Below are 19559 nucleotides of genomic sequence, written 5' to 3'. Positions count from 1 at the left end.
TTTATTATTATTATTATTATTATTATTATTATTATTATTATTATTTATATCCCGCCTTCCCCAGCTGAAGCCAGGCTCAGGGCAGCTAACAACAATAAAATAATACAACATTCTAAGATCATTTCATTATAAAATTAATTAATTAAAGTAGCCCATAAATCAAGTTCCCTTTCGTGAACTCCCAGCTCCCTGCCATAGTTATGCTCCCTTGGACGGATGCCAGCAAAGGCTGGGTCAGGTGGCAGGGCTCAGTTTACCTTGGCGACGGTTGCCAGGCAACGGAGTCCGTGTCGCCCGGCGACGGTTGCCAAGGAGACTCTCTCGGCGCTGCTGCTCCCAGCCCAGGCCTCTTGGAGCCAGAGGCTTCTGTGAGCCGCCATGGCCTCCACGTCGGTGATCCTCAGCCGGGACGGCACGGCGGCGGGACCCTCTGCCACCTATTCGTACTGCAACCGTCCCAGGCCGTTGCCGGGCAGGCAGAGGTACCGGACCTCCATCGATGCCAATGAGACGTGAGTACCTTTAGGCTCCCAGGCTGGACCAGGGAAGGAAGGGCCTGACCCGAAAGAGTCAAACTGACATCTGCGATAGACTACAGCAATGCGCTCCCCGTGGGGCATCCCTTGCACTCAGACCACAAGCAGAATGCCGGCTGAGGCCTTGCCAGCGCATAATGCTACTAATAATAATAATTAATGCTAATAATAATAATTATAATAATAATTTATTTATACCCCACCTGCCAACCTAGCAGTTCGAAAGCACGTCAAGTGCAAGTAGATAAATAGGTACCACTCCGGCGGGAAGGTAAACGGCGTTTCCGTGCGCTGCTCTGGTTCGCCAGAAGCGGCTTAGTCCTGCTGGCCACATACCCGGAAGCTGTACGCCGGCTCCTTCAGCCAATAAAGCAAGATGAGCGCCGCAACCCCAGAGTCGGTCACGACTGGACCTAATGGTCAGGGGTACCTTTACCTTTACCCCACCCACTCTGGGCGGCTTCCAACAGAATATTAAAATACAATACAGTGCTACCTCGGGTTACAGACGCTTCAAGTTACAGACTCCACTAACCCAGAAATATTACCTCGGGTTAAGAACTTTGCTTCAGGAAGAGAACAGAAATTGCGCGGCAGCAGCAGCAGGAGGCCCCATTAGCTAAAGTGGTGCTTCAGGTTAAGAACAGTTTCAGGTTAAGAATGGACCTCCAGAACGAATTAAGTTCTTAACCCGAGGTGCCATTGTAATCTATTAAACATTAAAAGCTTCCCTAAACAGGGCTGGCTTCCGATGTCTTCTAAAAGTTTGGTAGTTGTTTTTCTCTTTGACATCTGGTGGGAGGGCGTTCCACAGGGCGGGTGCCACCACCGAGAAGGCCCTCTGCCTGGTTCCCTGTAACTTGGCTTTTTGCAGCGAGGGAACCGCCAGAAGGCTGGGCCTCGGTGTCCGGGCAGAACAGAGCTGATAAACAGCCGCCATGGACACAGAATTGACCTGCGCCTCCATGGACAGCTGTGAGTCCAAAATGACTCCCAGGCTGCGCACCTGGTCCTTCAGGGGCACAGTTACCCCATTCAGGACCAGGGAATCCTCCACACCTGCCCGCCCTGTCCCCCCAAAACAGTACTTCAGTCTTGTCAGGCTTCAACCTCAATCTGTTAGCCGCCATCCATCCTCCAACCGCCTCCAGGTGTTTGCCAAGTTCAAGGTGCCCCTGTTGGGGTTTAAAGCCTTTAACAACCTGGGACCGGCTTACCTATGAGATCACCAGGCAGAGGGCCTTCTCGGTGGTGGCACCTGCCCTGTGGAACGCCCTCCCATCAGATGTCAAGGAAATAAACAACGATATCTGACTTTTAGAAGACATCCGAAGGCAGCCCTGTTGAGGGAAGTTGTTAATGTTTGATGTTCTATCGTGTTTTTAATATTCTGTTGGGAGCCGCCCAGAGTGGCTGGGGAAAGCCAGCCAGATGGGTGGGGTATAAATAATAAATTATTATTATTATTATTACTACTACTACTACTAGATTCTTATGCTGGTGCTACAGGCCTTCCAGCCAAGATGGGTGATGCTTGGTCGCAGAGGACAGCATATCAGAAACGGCATAATAATAATAATAATAATAATAATAATAATAATAATAATTGCACATGAACTGAAAAATAGCCAGAGGAAGGAAACAACATAGACACATGTTTGCAAGAGGCTGGTGTAGCGTCACTGCTTATGTAAATATTTCAGACAACCCAAACACTCCCAATATATGGGTTTGTTACAGGTTTGCTTTTTGTCGGTTTTAAATGCTGCACCTCCGCTTTTGTTAGAAAACGGAAGTGTTTTTGTATGTTTCTGATGCTTTTCAATTGGGAATGGTCTTGATATTGTAATTTTTTTTTCTCCCCCTCTCTCTCTCTTTCTGGATAATTTTTATATATGCTGTGAAATTTAAGAAAGCGCTGGAAAGAAAGAAAGAGGTGCAAAGAACAAGCTTGCTGCTGTTGTTATTTTGGTTGCTGTTTTTAAATGTGTGCAGCTGCCCAGTTGGTTTGCAGAGGAATCATAGAATGGTAGATTTGGAATGGGGACCCTCAAAGGTCCTCTAGACCAACCCCCTGCAATGCTGGGATCTCAGCTAAAGTATCCATGGCAGATGGCCAGCCAACCTCAGCTTAAAAGTAGAGTGTTTTTAAAAATTAAAAAAATTAAAACTTCTTCTCCTTCTACAAAATAAATACAAATCCAATGTGTGATTTTTCTCTTCTTCCAGAGTTAGAACCAAACGATTCCCAGTTCATTTTAAAACCACGCAAAAAGAGCAATAAGAACGTTCTCTGCGTTAGCTCTCAAACTACGTCATTCTCATTTTCGCTGGGAGTTGAATACAAAAGCACAATTTCATGTCCTTTTTAGCTCACATTTTTAAAGAACACATTTGTTTCAGGGAAGAAATATCATGGCGTCTGTATTATTATTATTATTGCTATAAAAAGGCCCGGAACTCTGTAAGAATTTCTACCACAAAATCCCACTGGGCACAAATACCTCTGACAGGTTTGTAAACTTGCAAATTAAGGAGAGCTTATTTATTCTCACATATCTCTGGCAGCCTTGCAGATTTAGAAGCAGGAATGGGGACAGTGACACCCTGCTCCAATTAATTGCTAATTTATGCTAAGTGCTGTTTTCGAATCCTGTCCCTCTTCATGTTTTTTCTTCCAGGGAAGAAGAGCCCTATCACTATGCCAACCTCATGTATGAGAGGCGAGTCGTTCGGGGGAATACCTATGCTCTTCACATCTTACCATGGGTGAGTTTTCCTTCTCCCGTAAACTTTGACATATCTATGTATCTATTTCGATTGCACATTCCAGGTAAAAGGAACAATGTGCAGTTAACCAGTGGAACTATCTGCTGCAAGATGCAAGGCTTGGACATGAACTTTGTCTAGGAGGAGAGGTCTAGTGATAGATATTGCTGTCACGTTCAGACTCCACTTCCCACCGGCACATCTGACCAAGCCACTGGGCTAGGGGATCCGGACATGGGTGGCGCTGTTGTCTAAACCACTGAGCCTCTTGGGCTTGCCGATCAGAAGGTCGGCGCTTCGAATCCCCACAACGGGTGTGTTATGTACTGAAGTTCTCACCCTGGGCCAGCAGGGGGATACTGTAGATAGTTATGCAAATGAAGGATCGAAAGTGACGTTCAGTGATTGGATAGTTTTAGAAAGTTGCTACAGTAACGTTGTACTGGAGCTCTATATAAGCAGGCTGACTGAGCCCTTCAGTTCAGTTCTGTCCTGGCCTCTGAATAAACAAGAGCTGTTTGAAGAATCACTGTGTCGTCTGATATGTTCACCCACAACTTAACAGGGTGAGCTCCCGTCACTCTGTCCCAGCTCCTGCCAACCCAGCAGTTCAAAAGCACACCAGTGCAAGTAGATAAATAGGTACCACTGTGGCGGGATGGTAAACGGCGTTTCTGTGCGCTGTGGTTTCCGTCACTGTGTCCCATTGCGCCAGAAGTGGTTTAGTCTTGCTGGCCACATGACCCGGAAAGGTGTCTGCGGACAAACACCGGCTCCCTCGGCCTGAAAGCGAGATGAGCGCCGCAACCCCATCGTCACCTTTGACTGGACTCAACCGCCCAGGGGTCCTTTACCGCCCTGAGTAGCTGTGGGTTATAGGGCAGTGTTGAAATCTAATAAATAAGGTTAAGGACACCGCATGAACCGCTTTCTCTCTGTCCATCCCCTCTGCCAGAGCAGCGAACCCGATCCTCTGGAGCTTCAACGTCAGCGGGAAGCCCAGCGTAAAGCTTTGGCCAGGAGAAGAGCTAGGGATCAGCTTCAGACGAGAACCCCGGAACCTTTAGAAGGCAGGAGGCATGTCGACGTTCAGACAGGTAATACGCCAGGTGGAGAGGGAGGTCGAAATGCTTATCTCAGGAATACTGGGGAATGGCGAAATAGAAAGATTGGTATAAAATTATGATCTTAGCTGGTATGCTTGTTATTGCATCAGGGTGGGAAGGAAACGATAAATGTACAATGGAATAATGGAATGACTATGTTTTTGAATACATACAATCTGACATATTCGAACAGGTAATGGCGGAAGATACATGGGAAAACAAATGTCAAAAGATTTTGAATAAATGGAATTGGAGGGACGCGGGTGGTGCTGTGGGTTAAACCACAGAGCCTAGGACTTGCTGATCAGAAGGTCGGCGGTTCGAATCCCCGCAATGGGGTGAGCACCCGTTGCTCGGCCCCTGCGCCTGCCAACCTAGCACTTCGAAAGCACGCCAGGGCAAGTAGATAAATAGGTACCGCTCCGGCGGGAAGGTAAACAGCGTTTCCGTGCGCTGCTCTGGTTCGCCAGAAGCGGCTTAGTCATGCTGGCCACATGACCCGGAAGATGTACACTGGCTCCCTCGGCCAATAAAGCGAGATGAGCGCACAACCCCAGAGATGTCCACGACTGGACCTAACAGTCAGGGGTCCCTTTACCTTTACCTTAGGTAATTTGTAAATTTACCCCACTCCTCACTAAAGCTCCTCTCTTCCTTGTTTCTGATTTTCCTGGTCATTTTTGCCATTTCGGCGTAGTCCATCATCCTCATCAGTCATTCATCTCTGGTCGGGACTTTATTTTCTTTCCATCTCTGGGCCAGTAGTATCCACGCTGCTGTCGTCGCGTACATGAATAGTCATTTCTGCTCCTTTGGTATCTCTGCGCCTAAAATTCCTAGTAAAAAAGCTTTTGTTTTTTTCACAAACATTATTTTAAACATTTTTTTCAACTCATTATAAATCATTTCCCAGAATGCTTTTGTTATCTAGCACATCCTTCCCAACCTTAAATTCAGTCCTCCATGTTAGTTTGTGATTCATATAGTGGTGAAGTTCTCTCTCCCCCCCCCCTCTCTCTCTCTCTCGTGTGTGTGTGTGTGTGGGGGGGTATGTTAATTTTTACAATGCCCAAGTCCCTTCTAATCGCCAGGTTTAAAACAATCTAATGGAGGATTCCATTGTTGAACCAGCCAAGCAGGTTTCCTTGTGAGTAGGGCTGGGAGGTATACCGTATTTTTTGCTCTATAAGACTCACTTTTCCCCTCCTAAAAAGTAAGGGAAAATGTGTGTGCGTCTTATGGAGTGAACGCAGGCTGCGCAGCTATCCCAGAAGCCAGAACAGCAAGAGGGATTGCTGCTTTCACTGCGCAGCGATCCCTCTTGCTATTCTGGCTTCTGGGATTCAGATTATTTTTTTCCTTGTTTTCCTCCTCCAAAAACTAGGTGCGTCTTGTGGTCTGGTGCGTCTTATAGAGCGGAAAATACCGTATCTTCATCCCAAACCAGTTCTATATCGTGCATCTATATTGGTTTCATAGTTTTGAACCTGGCAATAAATAGCAAATTTAGACGCGTGCTCAGGGCCGGATTTAGGTTTGATGAGGCCCTAAGCTACTGAAGGTAATGGGGCCCTTTATATGTCCAGCTATCCTTTGTCAACAAATTGTCACTGCTTTTTGTGTTGAAGATATGCTTGATGGTAATTTATGGACCTAATAGGTATCTCAAGCCATTTGCACATAACAAATCAGGAGCCTACACAACACAAAACACTTGGCTTCTTGCAGTGAGGGAACTGCCAGAAGGCCCTCGGTGCTGGACCTCAGTGTCCGGGCTGAACGATAGGGGTGGAGATGCTCCTTCAGATATACTGGACCGAGGCCGTTTAGGGCTTTAAAGGTCAGCACCAACACTTTGAATTGTGCCCGGAAACGTGGTGGGAGCCAATGTAGGTCTTTCAAGACTGGTGTTATGTGGTCCCGGTGGCCACTCCCAGTCCCCAGTCTAGCTGCTGCATTCTGGATTAGTTGTAGTTTCTGGGTCACCTTCAAAGGTAGCTCCATGCAGAGGTCAGGAGTCCCATTTCCAGACTGCTTGTCCTCCATGCAGGAAATTTGCATCGGGGTCGGGAGAGCTGCAAAACTGCCCCTATACAGGAGCATCTCAAATGCCGTTTCAGAACTGTACCTGGAAGAGCTTGCGGACCGTATCATCGAAGTGGACATGGAATGCCAAACGGATGCCTTTCTGGACAGGCCGGCAACGCCTCTGTTCATCCCCGCGAAGACCGGCAGAGATGTGGCCACCCAGATCTGGGAAGGAGACGTACGTTAAAACCATAGAACCGTAGAGTCGGCAGGGACCCCCAGCAGTCACTTAGACCAACCCCCTCCGAGGCAAGCCTGGCAAGTGTGTTTCAGGCTTCCAGAAGTCTAGGCAAGACTTTGGATGGAAGTGCTTTCCTCTGCCTTGCCAAATTTCCGGGGGGGTTGGATCTGAACTGTGCCCAATGCCATGTCCAATGCTGCTAGGGACATGGGTGGCACTTTGGTCTAACCCATGGGTAGGCAAATTAAGGCCCGGGGGCCCGGATCCGGCCCAATCGCCTTCTAAATCTTAACCACGGATGGTCTGGGAATCAGCGTGTTTTTACATGAGTAGAATGTGTCCTTTTCATTGGACAGTGTTCTCGAAGCTAGCAGCATGAGTTTGACCAAACTGCGGGAGGCAGTGTAAGACAGGAGTGCCTGGCATGCTCTGGTCCAGGGGGTCACGGAGAGTCGGACACGACTAAATGACTCAACAACAACAGCAATGTGTCCTTTTATTTAAAATGCATCTCTGGGTTATTTGTGGGGCATAGGAATTCGTTCGTTTTCTTTTCAAAGTATAGTCCAGCCCCCCACAAGGTCTGAGGGACAGTGGACTGGCCCTCTGCTGAAAAAGTTTGCTGAGCCCTGGTCTTAACCACTGAGCCTCTTGGGCTTGCCAATCAGAAGATCGGAGGTTCGAATCCCCATGACGGGGTGAGCTAGAGCATGGTACTCTTATTGTTCCATTTCTTCTATGAACCACTTTCTATAAAGCATCTCAAAACGATTTCACAACAAAAACTTGTATTTAAAAAACTGCACATATAAAGACAGTTAAACCCCTTGTATAAGGGGAGCACATGGCGCTGTGGTCTAAACCACTGAGCCTCTTGGGCTTGCCGATCAGAAGGTTGGCGGTTCGAATCCCAGCGACGGGGTGAGCTCCCATTGCTCAGTCCCAGCTCCTGCCAACCTAGCAGTTCGAAAGCACACCAGCGCAAGTAGATAAATAGGTACCACTGCGGCGGGAAGTTTGTCTTGATGTGCAGATTTACGCTTTAAAGAAAACCATTCCTCCAGACGTTCCCTTATGTCAGCCCACCTCTGATTTCTCCTCTTTGTTTCGCCCCCCCCCCCAGCTTTTCGATTTTGATATCGAAGTGAGGCCGATGCTGGAGGTCTTGGTTGGCAAGACCATCGAGCAAGCGTTGCTGGAAGTCATGGAGGAAGAGGAACTCGCCGACCTGCGGGCGCATCAGTACGCGTACCATGAGCTGCGCCGTGCGGAACTCGCTGAGGTCCAGAGACTTGAGGAGCAGGAGCGGCGGCACAGAGAGGAAAAGGTACAGAGTCCGGCGAAAGGAGGGGAAAGAAGCAGCGGTTTTCAAGTCGTGTGCTGTGGCACCCTGGGGTGCTTGAATGATGGTGTTGTAAACAAAAATTGCCTTTTTCCCTTATGGGGTATCCAAGACCCATATAGAGTCCTTACATAGGTTCCCTATTGGTCAGATACATCATAGATACATCATAGATACATCACAGAAAAGGCGGTCTACAACAGAAATTTGAATGTTGTTTTTCTCCTGTCCTTGTTTATCTCCTGTCTGGCAGGTTACTTGATTGGATTGCCTGGGGAACCTGGCCAGTCTTTTGTAGTGATAAATACTTAGTTCCTGGGCCAGGTCACAGGCTCACACCCTGTTCAAACACAGACATACCCTTAAGACAGGATTTGTGAAGGAAAAGACAGTGGGGAGGCTTTTCCACTTCGACCTTGCAGAGAAAACATTTGGTCAGTTTGGGACAGTTTGGGAATCAAAATGGTTCCAGGTCGGTCTTCCTGTGCTGATCTATGTACCTGCTTGGTTGGTACACTTGTGAACATTTAACATACCGTATTTTCCACTCTATAAGACGCACCAGACCACAAGGCACACCTAGTTTTTGGAGGAGGAAAACAAGAAAAAAAAATATTCTGAATCTCAGAAGCCAGAACAGCAAGAGGGATCTCTGCGCAGTGAAAGCAGCAATCCCTCTTGCTGTTCTGGCTTCTGGGATAGCTGCGCAGCCTGCATTCGCTCCATAAGACACACACACATTCCCCTTACTTTTTAGGAGGGAAAAAGTGAGTCTCATAGAGCAAAAAATATGGTATATATAAGACTTCAAAATTCCTATCACAATGGTCAGGGATGCCGCGGGCAACCCTGGCCTCTTTCCCTCTTTCCTTCCCTCCCTTCTCTGATGCCCTCTGGCGTCTCTGCCACCCAAAGGCTTGCACAGCTGTTTGTTGCAGCAGCCCTAGCTGCAAGCTCCCCGTGCGAATGGCGCCTCTGGGGCTGGCCAGGGGGTGCTGGGTGCCTGGAGCTGAGACGGCCTTGGAGTAAGCAAGCAAGCGGGCGAGGGAGCCCAGCCAGCCAGCCCTCCAGCCCTTGCCCTTGGGAATGGACAGACAAGTCTGTGGGGCAGTTTGAGGAGGCACCTCTCTTTGGGGCAGGGGGGGGCAGATCAGAGACCAGGGGTGGAGGCAGTAACTGCCTGGAGGACTCCCAAGGAGAGGGGAGAGGAGAGGTAGCTGGGGGAACGCTCCACAAGGGAGGGTGTTTGAAAACGGGGTGAGGGGCTGCCAGCTCTGCAGGCAAGGGGGGCTCCTGAGCCCCACAGGGGTGCCACAGACAACCCTGGCCTCTGTCCCTCTTTCCTTCCCTCCCTCCTCTGATGCCCTCTGGCGTCTCTGCCTCCCAAAGGTTTGCACGGCTGTTTGTTGTAGCAGCCCCAGCTGCAAGCTCCCCGTGCGAATGGTGCCTCTGGGGCTGGCCAGGGGGCGCTGGGTGCCAGGAGCTAAGATGGCCTTGGAGTAAGCAAGCAAGCGGGCAAGGGAGCCCAGTCTGCCAGCCCTTGCTGTTGGGAATGGGCAGACAAGCCCCAGGCCCCTGTGGGGCAGTTTGAGGAGGCACCTATCTTTGGGGTAAGGAGGGTAGCTGAGAGACCTGGGGCAGCAGCAGCAGCTGCCCAGAGGACTCCCCAGGAGAGGGGCAAGGAGGCTGAGGGAGGGTGTTCGAAAAGGGGTGAGGGGCTGCCAGCTCTGCAGGCAAGGGGTGACCTAACTGGGAGCCAGTGTGGTGTAGTGGTTAAGAGCGGTGGACTCGTAATCTGGTGAACCGGGTTCGTGTCTCCGCTCCTCCACCTGCAGCTGCTGGGTGACCTTGGGCAAGTCACACTTCTCTGAAGTCTCTCAGCCCCACTCACCTCACAGAGTGTTTGTTGTGGGGGAGGAAGGGAAAGGAGAATGTTAGCTGCTTTGAGACTCCTTCGGGTAGTGATAAAGCGGGATATCAAATCCAAACTCCTGAGCCCCACAGGGGTGCCACAGACAACACTGGCGTCCACAGACAAGACTCTGATGCCCTCTGGCATCTCTGCCCTCTGGCGTCTCTGCCTCCCAAAGGCTTGCACGGCTGTTTGTTGTAGCAGCCCTGGCTGCAAGCTCCCCGTGCGAATGGCGCCTCTGGGGCTGGCCAGGGGGCGCTGGGTGCCAGGAGCTGAGACGGCCTTGGAGTAAGCAAGCAAGCGGGCGAGGGAGCCCAGTCTGCCACCCCTTGCTGTTGGGAATGGGCAGACAAGTCTGTGGGCCGGTGCAAGGAGCTGTCTCTCTTTGGGGGGCAGCTCAGAGACCAGGGGCTGCAGGAGCGGCTGCCCAGAGGACTCCAAAGGAGAGGGGAGAGGAGAGGAGGGTGTTTGAAGAGGGGTGAGGGGCTGCCAGCTCTGCAGGCAAGGGGGGACCTAACTGGGCTCCTGAGCCCCACAGGAGTGCCGCAGAAAGAAAGTTCAAGGGAGCCATGGACTCAAAAAGGTTGAAAACCTCTAAAGTATTGGGGTGGGAGATTTCCAGTCAAGGAAAGATGGTGATTGTCACATCAGTTTCTGAAGGGATTACACGGGCTCCCTGTGGTGTTTCCAAGCCTAATTCAAATTTCTGGTTCTTGCCCTACAAACTCTCCAAGAAGAAGAGTTTGGATTTGATATCCCGCCTTTCACTCCCTTTAAGGAGTCTCAAAGCGGCTAACATTCTCCTTTCCCTTCCTCCCCCACAACAAACACTCTGTGAGGTGAGTGGGGCTGAGAGACTTCAGAGAAGTGTGACTGGCCCAAGGTCACCCAGCAGCTGCAGGTGGAGGAGCGGAGACGCGAACCCGGTTCCCCAGATTACGAGACTACCGCTCTTAACCACTACACCACACTGGCTCTCCAGCTCGCGGATTTCTTACGAGATCACCTGACCCAGCATGCGTTCATGCAACAACAACAGCAATTTTATTATTTATATTCCGCCCATCTGGCTGGGTTGCCCCAGACACTCTAGGCGGCTTCCAACAAAATATTAAAACACAGAAAACGTCCCTGAACATAGGGAACATAGGTTTCCGGACGGGAGTTGATCACGGTGTGGATTTGCCAAGCGTGCCTTCCTCTTAGCACGTTTCTCCCTAGCGTCCCGAGTTCGAGTGTCTTCAAAGCCCATGACACCTTTGGCAAAGGCTGTTCTCCAATTGGAGCGCTCGCAGGCCAGTGCTTCCCAGTTGCCAGTGTTTATACTACCGTGGTGCCTTGGAAGTCAAACGGAATCCATTCCGGAAGTCCGCCCGACTTCCGAAACATTTGTAAAACGAGGTGTGGCTTCCGATTGGCTGCAGGAAGCTCCTGCAGCCAATCGGAAGCCATGTTGGACGTTTGGGTTCCAAAGAATGTTCAAAAACCGGAACAGGCACTCCTGGGTTTGCGGCATCTGGGAGCCAAAACGTTCAACTCGCAAGGCGTCCGGGATCCAAGGTTTGACTGTATGTACATTTTTAAAGATTTGCCTTGAGAGAGTCTTTACGTCTCTTTTGTTGACCATCAGCTACCGGGTCTGATTCAAAGTCTGCTGAAATGGCTTGGGGAAAAGACCCAAAACAAAACCCAGAAGTTCCACAACTGCTGTTTTATTCTCCCCGGCAGGAGCGTCGCAAAAAGCAGCAGCTACAAGTCCTTCAGAAGGAGAAAGAAACCTCGGAGAAGATTGCAGCTCGGGCGTTCGCTCAGCGCTACCTATCGGACCTTATTCCTTCCGTCTTCGGCAGCCTTCGACAGAGCGGATACTTCTACGACCCGGTAGAGAGAGGTGTGTGGCTTGTTGTGTGTTGGGATGGTGGGGGGGGGGGCTCTCATTCTGATTTCAGGCTCCCCAAGTGTTAAGTTGTGGGTGAACATATCAGACGACACAGCGGTTCTTCAAACAGCTCTTGTTTATTCACAGGCCAGGACAGAACTGAACTGGAGGGTTCAGCCAGCCTCTTTATATAGAGCTCCAGTACAACATTACTGTAACAACTTTCTAAAACTATCCAATCACTGAACGTCACTTTCGATCCCTTATTTGCATAACTATCTACAGTATCCCCCTGCTGGCCCAGGGTGAGAACTTCAGTACATAACACCAAGAAAGGCATCTGTCTTGCCAAATGCAAGGTGATTCTTTGAAATGAGACTCAGAAGCAATACAAACACAAGCGAGTGAGAAGATTTTATTCTAAACAGCAAGCAATAGAGTGGTACCTCTGGTTACGTACTTAATTCATTCTGGAGGTCTGTTCTTAACCTGAAGCACCACTTTAGCTAATGGGGCCTCCCGCTGCCGCCGCGTGATTTCTGTTCTCGCCCTGAAGCAAAGTTCTTAATCTGAGCTACTATTTCTGGGTTAGCGGAGTCTGTAACCTGAAGCGTGTGTAACCTGAAGCGTATGTAACCCGAGCTACCACTGTATATACATTACCAGCTAGACTGGTGACTGGGAGCGGCTGACGAGACCACATAACACTGGTCTTAAAAGACTCACGTTGGCTCCCAGCATGTTTCCGGGCACAATTCAAAGTGTTGGTGCTGACCTTGAAAGCCCTAAATGGCCCAGTAGACCTGAAGGAGCGTCTCCACCCCCATCGTTCAGCTCGGACACTGAGGTCCAGCGCCACAGGTCTTCTGCTTGTTCCCTTACTGCGAAAAGCGAAGTTACAGGGAACCAGGCAGAGGGCCTTCTTGGTGGTGGCGCCCGTCCTGTGGAATGCCCTCCCATCAGATGTCAAGGAAATAAACAACTACCAGACTTTTTGAAGACATCTGAAGGCAGCTGTGTTTAGGGAAGCTTTTAATGTCAATGTTTTATTGTATTTTTAATATTTTGTTGGAAGCCTCCCATAGTGGCTGGGGAAACCCAGCCAGTTGTTGTTGTTATACCAAGCAACACTTCAATCTGCCACAAGAAGTGGCGAAGCAACTCCCCAAGTAGCCTTCGTTTGCATGACCCTCTGGTCATCTGGTCCTCTGTGTCATGGGCTTTGAAGACCCTCGAACTCAGGACGCAAGGGAGAAATGTGCTAAGAGGAAGGCACGCTTGGCAAACCCTCACCGTGATCAACTCCCGCCCGGAAACCAATGTCCCCACTGTGGAAGGATGTTTGGGCCCAGAATTGGCCTCCACAGTCACTTACGGACCCATTGTTAAAACTGTGTTTATGGAAGACAATCTTACTTGGCTACGAGGGATTGCCAAAGAAGAAGTGCATGAAAATAGGGATAAAAGGAGAGTCCCCAACTTTTTTCTTTGTTGTTCCAGAAGCTTGGCCTTCTCAGTGTTCTTCCAAGTCACAGTTTAGCTAGGAGAACTTCCAAACCGGTTCCAGAACCAGATCACGTTCAAGTGTTTGTCCGAATACACGAAGTCTCAATACACGGGCCCGGACAGAGGCTTCGGTGATTCAGAGCAGTCACAATCTTCAAAACTGACAATTTCGAAAGGCCCCACCTCTAAATATTTATACTTTCTGGGCTTCTGACGTATTCTGACACAGATTGCTTGTATTGGTTAAATAAGGCAGGTTTGGTTTCTTTTGCCATTCATTTTAACATCAGACCCAGCTTTTTGGTGAGGTTTGATCTTCTTGCAGTCCATGGGACTCTCAAGAGTCTCCTCCAGCACCAGAATTCAAAAGCATCCATTCTTCGGTGATCAGCCTTCTTTATGGTCCAGATCTCACTTCCATACATCACTTCTGGGAAAACCAGAGCTTTAACTATACGGACCTTAGCTAGGTTTTGTTGTTGTTTAGTCATGCCCGACTCTTGGTGACCCCCTGGACCAGAGCACGCCAGGCACTCCTGTCTTCCACTGCCTCCCGCAGTTTGGTCAAACTCATGTTGGTAGCTTCGAGAACACTGTCCCACCATCTCGTCCTCTGTTGTCCCCTTCTCCTTGTGCCCTCCATCTTTCCCAACATCAGGGTCTTTCCCAGGGAGTCTTCTTTTCTCATGAGGTGGCCAAAGTCTTGGAGCCTCAGCTTCATGATCTGTGCTTCCAGTGAGCACTCAGGGCTGATTTCCTTCCGAATGGATCGGTTTGATCTTCTTGCAGTCCATGGGACTCTCAAGAGTCTCCTCCAGCACCAGAATTCAAACGCCTCAATTCTTCGGCGATCAGCCTTCTTTATGGTCCATTAGTGGCATGCAAATTCTGTTAAGTAAATGGAATAAACACAAAAATGCCTTTAATAGGAGAAATGGGCCTGGAAATGCAGAAGAATGTTCACGCATGCCCTTTTAAAAAACATGTGGATGATGAAAACTTAGGAAACACTGCCAAGGAGTGTGGTGGAGTCTCCTTCTTTGGAGGTCTTTAAGCAGAGGCTTCACAACCATATGTCAGGAGTGCTCTGAAGGTGTTTCCTGCTTGGCAGGGGGTTGGACTCGATGGCCCTTGGGGTCTCTTCCAACTCTATGATTCTATGATTCTATGAAGGAACCGGAATGGATAGATTTGGCTGTCCTCAGTAAAGTCTATCATTGCTTAGGAAAGTTTCAGCGAGAACAGGAAACCCTTATAAGTACTTCCTATTAAGGAGAGTCCATGGCTCATGGATCAGTTGCAGTGGGCCTCCAGATCGTAGAATCAAATAACTGTAGAGTTTGAAGGGACCCCAAGGGTCATCCAGTCCAACCCTCTGAAATGCAGGAATCTTTTGCCCAGCCTGGGGCTCAAACCCACAACTTTGAGATTAACAGTCTCATGCTCTAACAACTGAGCTATCCCAGATGTTGCTGCAGAGGAGAACGCAACCGGTTTGCCCGCTGCTGTGGCGCCACAACAATTACTTACTAGTTATCTCCCGCTTGGACTACTGCCATGCGCTCTACGTGGGGCTACCTTTGAAGGTGACCCAGAAACTGCAACTAATCCAGAATGCGGCAGCTAGACTGGGGAATGGGAGCGGCCACTGAGATCACATAACACCGGTCCTGAAAGACCTACATTGGCTCCCAGGACGTTTCCAAGCACAATTCAAAGTTTTGGTGCTGACCTTTAAAGCCCTAAGCGGCCTTGGCCCAGTATACCTGAAGGAGCATCTCCACCCCCATCGTCCAGCCTGGATGCTGAGGTCCAGCTCCGAGGGCCTTCTGGCGGTTCCATCTCTGTGAGAAGTGAGGTTACAGGGAACCAGGCAGAGGGCCTTCTCGGTGGTGGCGCCCGCCCTGTGGAACGCCCTCCCATCAGATGTCAAAGAGATAAACAACTACCTGACATTCAGAAGACATCTGAAGGCAGCCCTGCTCAGGGAAGTTTTTAATGTGTGACATTTTAATGTATTTTTAATCTTTTGTTGGAAGCCGCCCAGAGTGGCTGGGGAAACCCAGCCAGATGGGCAGGGTACAAATAATAAATTGTTGTTGTTGTTGTACTTAGAATGTAAGGCGAGAGGCAGAGGGTATCAAATTTTGGTGTCACACAGGGGACCAGGTAAAGGACCCCTAGGCGGTTAAATCCAGCCAAAGGCGACTATGGGATTGCGGCGCTCATCTCGCTTTCAGGCCGAGGGAGCCAGCGTTTGTCCGCAGACAGCTTTCCGGATCATGTGGCCAGCAGGACTAAACCGCTTCTGGCGCAAGGGAACACTGTGACGGAAACCAGAGCGCACAGAAACACCATTTACCTCCCCACCAGAGTGGTACCTATTTATCTACTTGCGCTGGTATGCTTTCGAACTGCTAGATTGGCAGGAGCTGGGACAGAGCAACAGGAGCTCACCCTGTCACGGGGATTCAAACCGCCAGCCTTTTTAATTGGCAAGCTTTTAATTGCCCACGGAGTGGGTGAGCTCTTTCTGCTTCCAGCCTCAGCTGCTCCACCAAAAAACACCCTTCCAGTATTTCTCCATTCGGGTCATAATTTTTAAAAACCTCTCCTTGTATTTCACAGACATCGAGACAGGCTTCTTCCCGGGGATGATGTCGGAGATAGAAGAGATCATGGAAAACCGGGTCCTGGGCAGAACAATAGCCGACAGTAAGTTAAATTATCCTGGGGTGGAGTTTTTTTCCATGTGCAAATACGTTTCGGTGGCTGTTGTTTTCTTACAAAACGGCGGTGCAAAATTATAGATAGATAGATAGATAGATAGATAGATAGATAGATAGATAGATAGATGATAGATAGATAGATGATAGATAGATAGATGATAGATAGATGATAGATAGATAGATGATAGATAGATGATAGATAGATAGATAGATAGATAGATAGATAGATAGATAGATGATAGATAGATGATAGATAGATGATAGATAGATGATAGATAGATAGATAGATGATAGATAGATAGATAGATAGATAGATAGATAGATAGATGATAGATAGATAGATAGATGATAGATAGATAGATGATAGATAGATAGATAGATAGATAGATAGATAGATAGATAGATAGATGATAGATAGATAGATAGATAGATAGATAGATAGATGATAGATAGATAGATAGATAGATGATAGATAGATAGATAGATAGATAGATAGATAGATAGCTAGATAGATAGATAGATGATAGATAGATAGATGATAGATAGATAGATGATAGATAGATAGATAGATAGATAGATGATAGATAGATAGATAGATAGATAGATAGATAGATAGATAGATGATAGATAGATAGATAGATAGATGATAGATAGAGAGATAGAGAGATAGATAGATAGATGATAGATAGATAGATAGATAGATAGATAGATAGATAGATGATAGATAGATGATAGATAGATAGATAGATAGATAGATAGATAGATAGATAGCTGATAGATAGATAGCTGATAGATAGATAGATAGATAGATAGATAGATAGATAGATGATAGATAGATAGATAGATAGATAGATAGATAGATAGATGATAGATAGATAGATAGATAGATAGATAGATAGATAGATGATAGATAGATAGATGATAGATAGATAGATAGATGATAGATAGATAGATAGATAGATAGATAGATAGATAGATAGATAGATGATAGATAGATGATAGATAGATAGATAGATAGATAGATAGATAGATAGACAGATAGATGGATGATAGATAGATAGATAGATAGATAGATAGACAGATAGATGGATGATAGATAGATAGATAGATAGATAGATGATAGATAGATAGATGATAGATAGATAGATGATAGATAGATAGATAGATAGATAGATAGATAGATAGATAGATGATAGATAGATAGATGATAGATAGATAGATGATAGATAGATGATAGATAGATAGATAGATAGATAGATAGATAGATAGATAGATAGATAGATAGATGATTGATAGATAGATAGATAGATAGATGATAGATAGATAGATAGATAGATAGATAGATAGATAGATAGATGATAGATGATAGATGATAGATAGATGATAGATAGATAGATGAAAGATAGATAGATAGATAGATAGATAGATAGATAGATAGATGATAGATAGATGATAGATAGATAGATAGATAGATAGATGATAGATAGATAGATAGATAGATAGATAGATAGATAGATAGATAGATAGATAGATAGATGATAGATAGATAGATAGATAGATGCCAGGAAAACCAAGAAACATTCAATCAAATAAACAAACTATAAATTGACAAACAAACAATAGCAATATAGGGAACAACACAGTTCTTATAACTAACATCATTTAGACTCCCAAGGATGTGCACAATTATAGAACTTGTAAAACAAGAAAATAAAAATGACTTCCAATTAGTCTCGCTGTACTTTATCTGTTGATTACCTTATACCACACAGTCACATATTTCTTATATAGTTTCTGATAACAAAGTTATATATTTTTCTAAATAAAAGCAAAGCTCCTCCATTTCTTCTCTGGCAACTGCAGCCATCGCCAGAAAGCGGCTCCCTCAGCGGCAAGTTGGGGGGCACATTGCAAATTATTGGGGACCCCTCGCAAATTACCTCCTAATTTTTTTTTTATTTTACCAACCACCAGTTTTAACAAACCTATTTTATTACACAAAACGTACAGTATTCATTTCGATCTGTTGTCGCGGGGCTCCTAAAAGGTGTGGTGCCCTTAGTCTAGGCTGCCGGTTTGGTTAAACCGGCCGTGATTGCTGATCTGTGCCAGATTCCTGCGCCGAAATCAACTACCATAACTGGCTTTGGCCTATTAATTCCTGAGCATTTAGGAGGATACAGTGGACGCTCGGGTTGCGAACGTGATCCGTGCGTGATGCACATTCGCAACCCGCAGAGTTCGCAACCCGCAGTGACGCGTCCGCACATGCGCGGGTTGCGATTCGGCACTTCTGCGCATGCGCAAAGCATGATTTAGTGCTTCTGCGCATGTATGACCGCCGAAACCCGGACGTAACACGTACAATTTCTAATGTTAACGGTAAAATCCGAGGGCTCCCTTGGACAAAAAACAGAGACACCAACCAGGATAACTTGGAGCAAAACAGCAGTTTGTAGGCTTGGCCTTTATTGATCTGTTGCAACAGGGTGCTCCCCTCACTTGCAGGAGAGAGGAGGGACCCAGAAAAATGGTGTGCAAGGGCTTATAAAGACTTTTGAAATTGCCACCCTGTAGATCAAGACCACCCCCAGAAACATCATACATACATCACAGAAGGGGTGTCACCTAAGACCACCCCTCAGATACATCACACCTACATCACAGAAAAGGCGGTCTAAAACAGAAATTTGAATGTTGTTTTTCTCCTGTCCTTGTTTATCTCCTGTCTGGCAGGTTACTTGATTGGATTGCCTGGGGAACCTGGCCAGTCTTTTGTAGTGATAAATACTTATTTCCTGGGCCAGGTCACAGGCTCACACCCTAGTCATATCTTAAATGTGCCCTTGAGACAGGATTTGCGAGGAAAGAGACAATGGGGAGGTTTCCCACTTTGACCTTGCCGAGAAAACTTTTGCTCAGTTTAGGAATCAAAATGGTTCCAGGTTGGCCTTCCTGTGCTGATCTATGTACGTGTGGTTATGAACATTACCATATATCTAAGACCTCAAAATTCCTATCACACAACTTTCCTTGCAGACTTAATCCGAGACATGATGGAAATGAGGCTGGACTGTTACGAGAAAGGAGTGTTGCCGGTCCGGCCGGAGGTCGTTCTGCCCCCCGACCTGGAAGAAGCCATGATTCCCTCCATGGAATTATTGTTGGGCGCGAGCCCGGATCCACAGGGAATCATGGAACAGATGGAATCCCTTGGCCAACAGGAAGGTTTGGATCAGCCAGATGTTTACGGCCAGTTGGAAGCCTTGGATAAGCTGGAAGCTCCTGGCCAATCCGAAGCCTCGGAGCAGCCGCCGGTTTCAGATCAGCCGGAAGCCCCAGATCAGCCGGAATCCGCTCCAGATCAGGACAAAATGGCAGAAGAGCTGGAAGTCAAGGAGCCCGAACCACAGTGATGTGATGACTAAATGAATCAGGTAGGGCGTGTGTGAAGTAGTTCTTCAGTCCCCAAAGGAACTATTATTATTATTATTATTATTATTATTATTAT

At 47.4% G+C, this 19559-nt stretch overlaps 1 protein-coding gene across 2 annotated transcripts in view; it reads left to right on the top strand.

Annotated features, from left to right (window-relative positions):
* Positions 1–320: 320 nt before the first annotated feature.
* LOC309360803 (radial spoke head protein 3 homolog B-like) overlaps positions 321–19559 on the top strand; it is a 45073-nt gene continuing 25834 nt past the window's right edge. For both annotated transcript variants that reach the window (XM_081895701.1, XM_081895700.1), the window contains exons 1-8: positions 321–512; positions 3218–3305; positions 4261–4402; positions 6532–6677; positions 7804–8007; positions 11663–11825; positions 15948–16034; positions 19088–19485. In XM_081895701.1, the coding sequence (XP_081751827.1) occupies positions 379–512; positions 3218–3305; positions 4261–4402; positions 6532–6677; positions 7804–8007; positions 11663–11825; positions 15948–16034; positions 19088–19464 (1341 nt within the window). In that variant the 5' untranslated portion in view covers positions 321–378 and the 3' untranslated portion in view covers positions 19465–19485. The remainder of the gene's footprint in view (positions 513–3217; positions 3306–4260; positions 4403–6531; positions 6678–7803; positions 8008–11662; positions 11826–15947; positions 16035–19087; positions 19486–19559) is intronic.

The sequence above is a fragment of the Podarcis melisellensis genome, assembly GCF_964234715.1.
Source record: "Podarcis melisellensis genome assembly, chromosome: 18".
Taxonomy (NCBI): Eukaryota; Metazoa; Chordata; class Lepidosauria; order Squamata; family Lacertidae; genus Podarcis; species Podarcis melisellensis.
This window is presented reverse-complemented; position numbering and strand designations above follow the sequence as displayed.